The 12,380-nt window shown below is 38.0% G+C and overlaps 2 protein-coding genes across 2 annotated transcripts; one reads left to right on the forward strand and one right to left on the reverse strand.

The window, feature by feature from the left end:
* Nucleotides 1-1,507: 1,507 nt before the first annotated feature.
* Nucleotides 1,508-5,427, reverse strand: LOC131778953 (myotrophin). Its single transcript, XM_066171027.1, has 5 exons — nucleotides 5,260-5,427; nucleotides 3,546-3,659; nucleotides 2,675-2,793; nucleotides 2,118-2,198; nucleotides 1,508-1,797 (listed from the first exon to the last, which is right to left on the reverse strand). The coding sequence occupies exons 1-4, from the start codon at nucleotides 5,329-5,331 to the stop codon at nucleotides 2,132-2,134; spliced, it is 372 nt and encodes a 123-aa protein (XP_066027124.1). The 5' UTR covers nucleotides 5,332-5,427; the 3' UTR covers nucleotides 1,508-1,797; nucleotides 2,118-2,131.
* Nucleotides 5,428-5,453: 26 nt separating this feature from the next.
* Nucleotides 5,454-11,333, forward strand: LOC131778853 (NADH-cytochrome b5 reductase 3-like). The gene is made up of 9 exons (XM_059095323.2): nucleotides 5,454-5,554; nucleotides 5,743-5,895; nucleotides 7,337-7,409; nucleotides 7,604-7,710; nucleotides 8,189-8,318; nucleotides 8,919-8,999; nucleotides 9,552-9,637; nucleotides 10,181-10,277; nucleotides 10,407-11,333. The coding sequence occupies exons 1-9, from the start codon at nucleotides 5,537-5,539 to the stop codon at nucleotides 10,577-10,579; spliced, it is 918 nt and encodes a 305-aa protein (XP_058951306.2). The 5' UTR covers nucleotides 5,454-5,536; the 3' UTR covers nucleotides 10,580-11,333.
* Nucleotides 11,334-12,380: the final 1,047 nt, after the last annotated feature.

Below are 12,380 nucleotides of genomic sequence, written 5' to 3' on the forward strand. Positions count from 1 at the left end.
TAAAGGTAAATACTTACTGTCAAAGAAATACAAACACACAAACAAACAAGAAACAGAATCCCGTTACCCGGCCAAGAAAATTTATCTCAAATTTCAATACAAAAAGACGCAGATCGCTCCAGTCATTGCTTTGGCAGACAGACACTCTTCTCATTTGTCGAGTTGTTTTTTATTTAAAACAAACAAGGACCAGGTTATCTAGCGAGATAAAAAGGTTACCAACCCAAAGTAACCTCCTGGTTTAATTTCCCCCTCCTGGGTGGGGGAGATGGGAGAAGGTGGAGAGACTAAGACCATTGTACGCACTGGAGATTGATTCGAACTTCTTAGTCAGGTACCAGTATCCCCGCGTATTGGGTTTACCTGCATTTAATGTCCACTTTAAAAAGGGGGTAGGAAGAGAAGTATCAATGTAATAGATTTTTTTAGTTAGTAACTTCTTTTATCCAACTACTTTCTGTCCTTGTACAAGAAGTCTCGCCGCTCAATCAGAGGTACTACAGCAGGCGATCTTTCAAATCTGTCAGTTTTGGGGAGGGGGGCGGGACTTCATAGAGCCGTTGACCAGTTTTCAAAGTCCAACTTACTTTTGTAAACAAGAAACCGTCTGCCTCACTCTGTGGACAAAAATTCATTCACTCCATGGTGGTACAAAAACTTTACTATTGCTTGTCGTTTAATACTGTCAGTACTCTCACAAGAAAAAGACATAATATTTCCCGCTCTTCCACTTGGGCGTGACCAACATCTTGAGCTCATCATGCGAAAAGGCCAAAGTATTAAAAAAAATTACGCTTATCCCTGAAGCTACCTTTTTGACTAATTATGAACCTCTAAACTTGCTAAGTGCGTTCAGTTTAAACAGTTAACTGAATTTAATTCAAGACCACGTTAATAGTGTAGTGGGCCTTTCAAGGGTCAACCAGTGAGATCCAATTGGCAATTAGTTCTCATACACATCACCTTCACACACTGGCAATTTGGATATTATACAACACAAACACAGCGACAGCATTTTTAACCAAGGCTGGTGACAGAAACTGCTGGCCATTCAGGCCCAGTGGGCTTGCTGACACACGGGAGTCCCCTGGACTTCAGTCTGAGTTTTTGATTCACTGTGAGGAATTATGTAAACCAACATAATGAAGTTTTGCAAAGCACAGTGCCTAATTGTAGGCACTTCCAGATACCCCTTTGAACATGTTTGAAAAACTTGATTAGGAACCAATCTTAATCAAAACTTGCAGTATTTATTGGCCTTCAAGACAGCGATTACACAGTGTGATAAATTTTATCACAAAAGGAAACAGTAACTTTCAAAGATCAAGCTACTAGCACAAGGAGGTAGATGATGGGGAACACACTAACCCCCATTGAGAGGGAACATCAATATCATCTATACCCCATATCTAATTAAGTAATTGATACTTGAGAGAGGGACCAGCACATTTGTCAACTCTAGACTTGTGTAGCGGACAACATGGATTACAAACACATCAGACAAAGGTTCAGAAATTAAACAGATTGCTTATAGCCCTTTAATACAATCCAAACCAAATTTCATTATGACAACTCAGTAATAATAAAACACTTGAAAGTCAAATTCTAAAAGCTATTAACTAGGTTTTTGTCCATGTTTAGTTTTATCTTTGTACAAAAATGCTTCATTCTGTTATCAATGACCAATGGAAACTTGTAGGCTTCTTCCTCTAGTACTTGTAGGCTTCATACCTTTTTTAGCTTCACGGAAAGAAATTACTATCATTACTATTGATTCTTCTAGCAGCCATTGCCTCTGTTGGAGAAGGAAAAGAAACAGATGTTACTAAGAGAGAGGAAACACTCCACTGAAGGGAGTATGCTGAGTACACTGCTAAAGGGTTGCACAGGGTTACTCCGGGCATTTCATCATATTCTCCCAATACAATTTCCATCAGTAAATGTACTTCTACTCCTGAGGTGGACGTGAAGCATTGTATTAGTGACATGTTTTTCCCTAAGAACACAGAACATTGAGGCCACCAGGGTCACGCAACCAAATTTCTTGAAGCAGCGTCTAAGGGTCTCAACTGGAGGGCACTAGAAAGGGGGAAAAAAAAAAGGAGAGAGACATACTGTTTTTATTGGCAATCTACATGAGAAGACTTTTAACCTCATCTGTCTCTGCACATTCAATATAAGAGCTACCATCTGGAGCCCTTCAAAGTCTTAGTCAGCCCGCCCGGATTGAAAAATGCCCAGTGGGTCATACCTGTAGAATTGAATTGTGGGATCTATCTCATAATATTGGGCAAGGTGAAAGAAAATTTTGTGATTATCTCTTGAGATGCTGTCAGCACTCTAAGGTGATATTGCATCCAAATGTGGCCACAAAAACAAGCAAACTACTTGATGCATGGGAAAATGTGAACAGACTAAGGTGTGATTGCTTTTTGTTTAATAATCATCTGATTGGTTGAAAGAGTGGTACAAGTTTTCTGGATCAATCATGAAGTGAAGTTAAGTAAAACCAGAGCAATTCTGGAATAATTTCAATATTTAATTAAAAATTGCTCTAAATACAAATTTTTGAGGCCAACCCTCTTTTTATTGTTGATTAGAATATTTTGTCAGTGGGTTGTGTAAATATGATTAATGGCCCTCATCAATCTTGGTTTTTGGATGCATTGATTACAAGAGGAAACTCTTGCCCTTGCAGAGTTCTCTTACCTTTTCAAGTAGTAACTTGACGCAGTCTGTGTTACTTTCATATATACTTGCTAACAGAGGAGTGATTCCATATTTGTCTGCACGCTTTGATATAGATAAGTAATACCATTAGTTCATATGACTCACATGGAAAAAGCTACCTAAAATACACTGTTGTTCAGGATAAGTAATCCAGGATCTTTTCACTTGAATGTATGATAAGAGACCCAAATTGAACTCTACCAACTCTTCAACATAACCCTAAGTACTAAATAACAGCAATCATACAAATGCATACAAAATCATCCTTATAGTTTGCCAGAGCAAGCAAAGCTACATCAAGGGGAAGGTAAAATAAAGGCCATTTCTCCCCTAATGCAGCTCATGGGTGGAGAGGGTGGGTGAATTATGACAAAGGCAGGTTCTCAGGTTGAAAGGGAACTAAAAGTGATATTACAGAATAAGAAATGAGTACAACATGATCAGTGCAGAGTTGATGAGTAACCAACAGATGCTTTTTTAATACACTGCCATTGGATAATATCCAATGCCTCACAACTGTTTAACCCTCTAACTCCTCAGAGTGATAAGCATCTAATTTCTCCCCACAGTATCACCCCTAAATCAAACATTAAGTTCATGAGAATAAAGGAAATGATCAGAAACTCAAGAAGCTCTTGATTGTTAGACAACTTCTCCTTACAAACACCATATAAAATGTATACAAAAGAACAGTAAGGAGAACTTGCATATGGATGTTAGGGTGTAAAGGGTAAATTTTTTAAATTCAGAACCGACCCTTTACTTAAACAGGTTTTTGTAAGACTGAGAGTAACAAAATTGATAGGAAAACTCACATTTATGTCTGCTCCTTTCGAAAGAAGATACTCAATTACATTACTTTGTCCATAATCTGCAGCAAAATGTATCCCACTTCTTCCATTCAGTATTTCTGCATTCACGTCAAAACCCTTAAAAATAAGGGTATTATGAATATTTAAACCCCATGCCTGTTTTATAATAAAATAGACACTACTGAAGAATTTACTCAACCATCCTTGCAGATTTTTTGTGGAATAAATAGGCAGTTTTTCATGCAAGGTTGTAATAACTAGTAAGCATAGCTGGCGGTTTTGTTGGGTAGCACCTGAGCAAACTGTGAAGCAGCAAGGGGAGTAATATGGAGGCTTTCTTTTAGAGAAAAAATCTAAGAATTTAGTTGACATGGAGGAAACTGTCTATATTACATTAGGAAAAATGTCTGTGTTTCTTGAAAGTGATGTGGAAATTTTAGTGTTCTCAAAGCTTTGCCTCTACATATGGGTTTTGGGAGAATTTGACACAGTTGTACAAAGCAAATTATAGTCAAGGGTTTTCATGACTTTTGATACTTCTTTTGCATTAGCTATTTCATTTGTACTGCAGGCTTAGTAAACCCTTTACACCCAAACAATTGCAATTTCCATCATAGCAGTGCCACTGACGTACCTAGATGCACATTTTTCATCTCTCAGGCTGTGGCTTATGTACAAAAGCCATTTTATCCAAACTCCTTATAATCTGGCAACTGTGTAGATTTGTTTCTGGTTTGAAAATTCTCATTTTCAAATCATTTAATTTTTCTATTTATGAAAATTAAACTTCAGTCACAACAGTTTATGCAAATAGGGTTCATAGTTCATAAATTGTTGTATTGTATTCATTTATCTTATCAGAGCTTGTGTACAATTTCTGCCTAGGACATTTCACAACATGAACAAAAAATGTTACCTACACATCCAAACAATTTGTCTATCCTTCAGAAAGTTATGTTTGAAAAACACTCCAGCTCATAGAAGATTGTAAATAATTAAACAATATGCGACGTGGCTTTGAAGTCACATTACATACACCAATAAACTTCAATGTGATAATACTGAAAGTAAAAAATTCTGAAAGCAGTCTGAACTCCTTGTCTTCGAATCGCATTGCTTAAGGTGTTAAGATATTTGTAACTAATGGCACATTCTGATAAAAGATAACTTTGCTTCAATAAATACTTTACGTGGTTCAAGTACAAGCGATGCACATGTTAGTTTAGTTACCAAAAAACATTTGCATACATGTTTAATGGTACTGTATCCAGACAAGATTGATGTCTAAATTTCTAACAAAAGCTCCAGAACGTATACAAAACTGAAACTACGTCCCTACAATTGTAGCAAGTTCCCTTAGAACCAGTTGTAGTGTTTTAAAGGAATCGAATACGTAACTATAGAGATCAAGAAACCTTGCGAAATTCGAGAAGCAAAACAAGACGGCAATAATCTGCAATAATCCGAAAGCCTAGCAAACCTTGCACATTACAATTTTCTACAAAAATTTCACAAATTGCCCAGATGTAGAGGGTGAGATTCACCGGAAGATACTTATTTTCAGATCAATACTGTTTCCAATGCGTAGCATTTTCTAGAAAGCTTTGACGTTTTGCACACCAGCCAAAGCAAGAAATTGGGACCATTTGGAATCGGACATCACACCCACAAGCATAGACAACGAAGTATTATTGTTCACTTGCTCAGTTTTTCTCACCGGTTTCTCCATGATATCTTTCACTTGATCAAGATCTCCATTCTTGCAGGCCCATACAAGTTGCTCGCCCATGTCGGAGGTGCGAAAGTAAAAAAATATATATTCCTAGATCGAGATCTCTTCAAATGTCTCTCTCCCGGCAGTTCTCGTGCCTAAGAGGAAATACCCATAAGTCTCTTCGACAACTCAAGGGACAGATCACGGGATCTTACAACATGCTAGTTCTTGGGAGTGTTGTCTTTGCGGGTTTGGATCAGCTCGGCGTGAGTTTTAAATCATGGACGATCGATTAATGGTAAGCACTACCTAATAAGGAATCCATAGGCTTTTTTGTTTAGTATTTTTTTCCTTTTCCAAGCCGTATTCCTTTTCCTTGAGGCGTCAATTTGATTTGCAACTGTCTGGAGTTACCTAACATACAGGTCTGCCTGAGCATTCCAGCATTTGGTTGCTACTTTATAATATTGTCTTATTGCTTTCCAGAAACCTGTCTTTGTCGCTGCTGGTGTCGTCATAGTCACTATGGCGTTTGGAGTGGTAACTTTCTTTCTTAGAAAGCAAGGAAATGGAAAGAAGAACAGACCTGTTGCGTTAGATCCGCAGAAAAAGATTCCATTTAAACTCGTTAACAAGAAGGTAAGTGCGTACAAGTTACCCGAGAGAGGCATCAGAACTCACTTTTTTTTTTATTATTTCCTGGGGATTCTCTGTCAGGGAGAGGTATCTGCCGAGACAGAAGGAAGCCTGTCACTTACTTGGTTTAAAATACATGAATGTGGTTATGAACCATTACATGGTTTCGGTTTCAATTTCAATCTATGTAGTGTTTGCTCTCTGTTGATCCACTGGAGTTCCTTTCACATAGAGGATACCTTTTCCCAGCCAAAGATATGCAACAGGCTAGGGATTTCTCTGACAAGGCTTTGATATGAGTTGGAAAGGGTATGAAAAAACTGCCATTTTATCATCCAGTTAAAGGGCCCCGCCCCTTGAAGTTTGAGTAAAAAAGGTATGGGAGAGAGAAGGCAGTATGGTTTCTGTATAGAATACTTCTTTTCTTTCCCTATATGTTATCATGAAATGTTCAATTGATGGAATGTCTTATTATGAGTTATCAGGAGGATCCTTTTTATTAGACAACAGTAGTAAATAAAGGGCAGGTGGAATAGTTGCCCTGCATCAGCAAGCAAAGCAGGCAATTTTCTGTTTATGAAGTTGAAATTTGTTATAGGTTTACTATTATAACCTCAGTGGCAAATTTGAAAAGTTTTCATTTTAAGCCAGAGCTCTTGGTGAAAAGGGGGGGAGAGAGTTAAATGAAGGGGAAAAAGCATGGGTTTGGACACAGGCAAAGTGTTCCTTTGCCACACTTTGTTCAATCCCCTCTCCCCCTTTTCCATACTTTTTTCAGTCCCCTCTCCCCCTTTACCACACTTTGCTCGGTCCCCTCTCCCCCTTTACCACACTTTGTTCAGTCCCCTCTCCCCCTCTACCACACTTTGTTCAATCCCCTCTCCCCCTTTACCACACTTTGTTCAATCCCCTCTCCCCCTTTACCACACTTTGTTCAGTCCCCTCTCCCCCTTTACCACACTTTGTTCAGTCCCCTCTCCCCCTTTACCACACTTTGTTCAATCCCCTCTCCCCCTTTACCACACTTTGTTCAATCCCCTCTCCCCCTTTACCACACTTTGTTCAGTCCCCTCTCCCCCTTTACCACACTTTGTTCAGTCCCCTCTCCTCCTTTACCACACTTTGTTCAGTCCCCTCTCTCACTTTACCACACTTTGTTCAGTCCCCTCTCTCACTTTACCACACTTTGTTCAGTCCCCTCTCCCTCTTTACCACACTTTGTTCAATCTCCTCTCCCCTTTTCCACACTTTGTTCAGTCCTCCCATCCCCACCTTACCTGTCTTTTCCTAAAATTCAAAGATGATTTTTTCAAGGCTCTATGGAAGAGCTCTTGATATGCAGAGTATTTCACATGATAAAAACCTGCTGATATCATTAATTGTTGCACAAACATTACTGGCAGTGGGAGAGAAACTGAACTTTGCAATTCTATGTTCATTACAGATTGTTAGTCATGATACAAGAAGGTTTCGATTTGAGCTCCAGTCTCCTGAACACATACTTGGACTTCCTGTTGGTAGGTTTAATTTTTGCTTTTTATTCAAGTAAGATTTTTTGTTAATTTTTAAAAATTCCACTTGTACACTGTCTCAGCTTTTACAGTACATACTTGAAGGGTAGCAAACCAAATTGTTATTCCATGTTTTTGCAGTGTATGAAATATTAATTCTTTATTCTGGAACAGTTGTTCATCTGCTCTCTGTGTTTCAGGTAATCACATGTATCTCAGTGCTAAAATAGATGGAAGTCTTGTTATCAGGCCATACACACCAGTGACCTCTGACGATGAAGTGGGATATTTTGAGCTGGTGATCAAGGTGAACCATTCAGATCTTTGATCTCCACTCTCTTCATATGTGCATTTCTTAAGTTTTTCTCTTGGTTTTAATTATAAGAGATCTTCAAGTATACAGGTATTAGTCTTTTTAGAGCGTGAAATATAATGAAAATAGAAAATTAATGCTACAGCACACCATAGTTAGTTGAGCACACTAGGATTAATTATATAACTTTACCAGGGTAGATTGGCTCAAAAAGAGGTCAAAAGATGCCTCCTTGAAAATGGATGACCACATGAATGGTCTAAATATTTTATGCATTGAATCAAACTGAAAATGTGGACACTTTTGGCTCAAAATGCATGCAATGTTTGATTAGTTTTAGAGCAATTATGGCAATTTTTGTAAAGCTTAACTTTATAGTCAAAATGTGTGCAAAGAATTATTTCCTGAAAAAATTTAGCATATCTGAGAAATGATCTGCCTTTCATTTGTTTTCAATTCATTTCTGTTTAAGGTTTATTTCAAGAATGTACATCCTAAGTACCCGGATGGTGGCAAAATGTCACAGTATCTAGATTCCCTAGAGATAGGTGACACTGTTGACATCAGGGGACCGTCAGGAAAACTAACTTATGTAGGGAGGGGTGAGTTGTTTAGTTTTCAGATTTGCTTTGTTGCCCTTGATGCATTGATCAATTTGAAGTTTCAACATTCCTCCCGTTACCCCCTCTCCCCCCCCCCCCTTCTGCATACTCCTAGGTTTTTGAACATTTAAAAGATTGGCTTGCTCTATTTCCCCCTTCCCACTGCCTTTGGGCTAAAATTGTGTTTAAATGCCCCACCCAATGTTGCACAATTCTTTGTGTGATCAATGAATGTTGTAGAATTTAGTGAAGTTATATATTAGTTTTTGGTGCTGTTGTTGGGTTTTTGGCTTGTAAGCATCATTCTATGATGCAAAAAATTGCCTTTTAAGGCATTTGCTGACAAAAGTGGACACAACCTCCAAATTCCTCCATTGAAACATGTGTACTACAAGTGGAAAGACTTTACATTTCCAGTTCAAATGCTCCACCCCACCCAGATAAGGTTCACATTCCCCACCCCCTGGGTGAGTGACTATTCACTAGATAACTAAAGACATTACCCTTGACCTCTCAATTGGATCTGGACAAAAAGAAATGATAATATTTAGGATCATTTTAGTTACTGACTGATGTTATAAATTTTGCCTTTAAATACAGGAAAATTTGCTATAAAGGAGAATGCAAAGGAACCCAAGTTTAGAACAGCTAAGAATGTTGGTTTGATTGCAGGGGGAACTGGTATGTGAGATTGACGTTTTAGTTCAGACTCCTACAATCTGATTGTCAATTCTCCCCTCTAGCTGCTACACTTTTCCTTGTAAATTAGATAGGTGAACTTGGTGTTAGATCAAGATAGCAACTTCTACCTGGAGTGAGTATTCTCATCACCTGTTAGCTGGATAATGTATTGGTATAGTTGGGAGAAGTTGCATGTCAATCACTTTTGGGAGTTAAAGGGTTAAATTCAACATGGGTTCTCTAGGTAAATAAACTTGACTTGAAAGATTGGCTTGTTCTATTTCCCCCTTCCCACTGCCTTTGGGCCAAAACTGTGTTCAAATGCCCCACCCAATGTTGCACAATTCTTTGTGTGATCAATGAATGTTGTAGAATTTAGTGAAGTTATATATTAGTTTTTGGTGCTGGTTATCATTTCATATCATCATATCATCATATCATTTACCAAGATCTCCTTGAAGATAAGTTTTGTGTGGGTTCATGTAATAAATAAATGTACTCTGTTGTGTGATTCTGTTTATTTTGTAAGTTTCTTTATGTTCTGCACTGTAGGCATAACTCCCATGTTACAGATCATAAGTGCAGTGATTAAAGACAGTGAAGATAAAACCAACATTACTCTCCTGTTTGCTAACCAAGTATGTGCATCTGCCTCAGGAAAGTATTCAAGACAACTTTGTGGTCTAATCTCCCATGAACTTCAAGTCTACTTTCCTCCTTCCTTCTTAAGTCTGGGTATATAAGTATTTATTCCTTTCAGGTTACATCAAATCTTTTCCACGTTGAGCTAAGTAATCGATTTGCTTTTCTAACCTACCCAAGCTACCATAGTTTACATATTAGTTTTCTTGTGGATGTGACTTTTGTTCGGGGCAGCTACTTCTCAACAATCTTGAATTTCAATGTTGCATTACTGCACTTGTCAGTGATAAGGTATAAAAGTTTCAATTTGCTTTTGTGGACCACTGTTGGCCTAATTATCCAAAAGGTTTTGGCAAACTATCTAACACTTTCTATCCGAACACTATCATGCATATTCTCCACACTGTCATGGATATTCTTCACACTGTTCTCCACTGATTTCTTTTGGTACAAACAAAAAGAATTTGTTTAACAATCAAAAGCATGTAAAGTTGGTGATCATGAAGTTTTTATTAACATGACCTTATTTTGGGTTTCAGACTGAAAGAGATATCCTTGTACGACCCGAGTTAGAAGAGCTGGATCAGGAATGTGAGAATTTCAAGCTTTGGTATACACTTGACAAGCCACCTGACGGTATTGATCAAATTGTCTGAGCTTTTTAATGAAAGTTCCATTGGATATATGTATATTTGCACATCTGATATTTGAAACTCCAATGAAGGAATGCGCTAAAATATTCCTTTATTGATGTTCAATTTAAAGGATGGCCATACAGTTCTGGATTCATCAATGACGCAATGCTCAAGGAACACATGCCTCCACCTGGACCAGACACTCAGATACTGATGTGTGGACCTCCTCCTATGATCAACTTCGCTTGTATCCCTAACTTAGAAAAACTGGGTTACACCTCTGATATGTATTTTCCCTTTTAAATACACTGACATGATAAGGAAAGTAGGATAGCAGAATTTGCCAGAGATGGCAGATCTTAAACAGGAGTAAGGTGTGATACTCTAGGGTGTGTCACCAGCAGTATGGGGGGAGAAAAGTGTACCACTCTCTTCAAATGCATAACACTAACCAACAAACTGCTCTGGTTTGCTTGGAGTTAAGTTTCAATCCTGCTAGCTTGTGATTTGATAATCTTCTCATTTCCAACAATTTGCTGTAACATGTGGTTTTAATATGTCCCCTCCCCTTGCCAAAATTTGATTTTACAGTCTTTACCAAACTTTTGGGAAGTTCTGGTTTTGAGTTTACTAAAAAAAATTATATATTTGTCATTTGAGCATATCACTGACCAATTCTTTATCTAACAATCCACCTGACTTTGTGGGTACTTTTCTGATGACCACAAAAGAAAAATGGTTATATTTTCCAGTGTGAGTCATTGTGGTGCATATTTTACTATTGTATGAGCTTAACACTTGAAATGAAAAAAATGATAAATTCACCTTTTGTCATGGTGACAATTAAGTTTAACACTTGAACCCTTGAGGGCGACTGGCAGATCATTTCTCCTTACAATATCACTATAAAGGAAATGATCTTCTGCTGATTGAAGAAGACCTTGATTGTTAAAAAAATTCTCCTGATCAGTTCTGTAGAAAATGTGAAGAGAACAGTGTAGAGAATATGAAAACTAATTCAAGGGTGTAAGAGATTAATAAAACTGTAATTATTAGAGCACGATATGAGTTTGCATCAGGTTTGTGCGGTAAGCAAATAAAGAACAAATTATAAACTTGTCTTGAGACAAGAATTCTTGGACAAAATTTCCTATTTTGATACTCTTAACTTTTAATTTCTGTTGATTTGTGAGCTTTCATTTGACCTTTTTGTCCAAAGAACTGACCTGTATAATCCCCATGACCATTAGGAGATTATCACGTTAATTCTCTTAACTTTCAAACTGATTGTAGTGAATGTCACGTATCGTTAAAATATGTAAAAAATGGCCTCCATTTGGCGCGAAAATATGCACGGATATTTGTCCGCAGCCCTTATCTGTTCCAAGATGCGTACAGTTTCGAGAAACAGATCATGTCTAAGGAAAAATTTACAAGCATATTTTCGCGTTAAGTAGAGGCTATTGTGTTTATTATCCTTCAAATATTTTGCAAAGGAAGTGAAAAAATGTTTACGAACAGCTCTACTGTATACAGCGTGGGATGTTTTCTTTTAGGTGTTTCCCGCTACGACTTCATGAACAGAAAACTAATTTGAGTGGCCATTTTAACGAAGTGAAATCATGAAGGTATCCTCTTTTTGGGATTTGAAAATATGGCCGTTCGCCGTATGAACAGGTGAGCGTATTAGCCACGGTTTTTAAAAATAAACTTTCTGGGTATGTTGCCGCACCGATAAAAAAGGGCTGTATTAACGAGGTGATTGTACTACTGAGGTGGCTGTAAGGCGAGGTTCCACCCTACTATCATCCCTTATCTACATGATCTCTGATCTGATAGAGTTCCCCGTAGGACCTCTCTTTCTTTGCCGATTTCAATGTCTAATTTTTTCACCCGCGGATACGCAAAGATAGGAAGGAAAGTGCTCGGTAACAAACCGTATGAGCCCTGATGTCCAAACCCTTACGCAGGAATATCGGGAACTCACGTAGTTTGAAGCAGTTACGTGTTTTAATGTCGGGATTCGACACGCAAATCACGTGACGTTGCACGGCTTTAGGAGTCTGGGGAGAGCATGCATCTTATTAAAGACTTTCGTGGGGAT

Source organism: Pocillopora verrucosa, chromosome 8, assembly GCF_036669915.1.
Source record: "Pocillopora verrucosa isolate sample1 chromosome 8, ASM3666991v2, whole genome shotgun sequence".
Taxonomy (NCBI): domain Eukaryota; kingdom Metazoa; phylum Cnidaria; class Anthozoa; order Scleractinia; family Pocilloporidae; genus Pocillopora; species Pocillopora verrucosa.

What these genes read in the sequence shown, in the direction of transcription:
- LOC131778953 (XM_066171027.1), bottom strand. Translation starts at nt 5,331, where the DNA reads ATGGGCGAGCAACTTGTATGGGCCTGCAAGAATGGAGATCTTGATCAA. An exon ending in AAGATATCATGGAGAAACCG is followed by an intron (nt 3,660 to 5,259) that starts GTGAGAAAAACT and finishes CTTATTTTTAAG; the next exon opens with GGTTTTGACGTGAATGCAGA. An exon ending in CGAAAGGAGCAGACATAAAT is followed by an intron (nt 2,794 to 3,545) that starts GTGAGTTTTCCT and finishes TCTATATCAAAG; the next exon opens with CGTGCAGACAAATATGGAAT.
- LOC131778853 (XM_059095323.2), top strand. An exon ending in ATTTTGAGCTGGTGATCAAG is followed by an intron (nt 7,711 to 8,188) that starts GTGAACCATTCA and finishes TTTCTGTTTAAG; the next exon opens with GTTTATTTCAAGAATGTACA. An exon ending in CTCTCCTGTTTGCTAACCAA is followed by an intron (nt 9,638 to 10,180) that starts GTATGTGCATCT and finishes TTTGGGTTTCAG; the next exon opens with ACTGAAAGAGATATCCTTGT.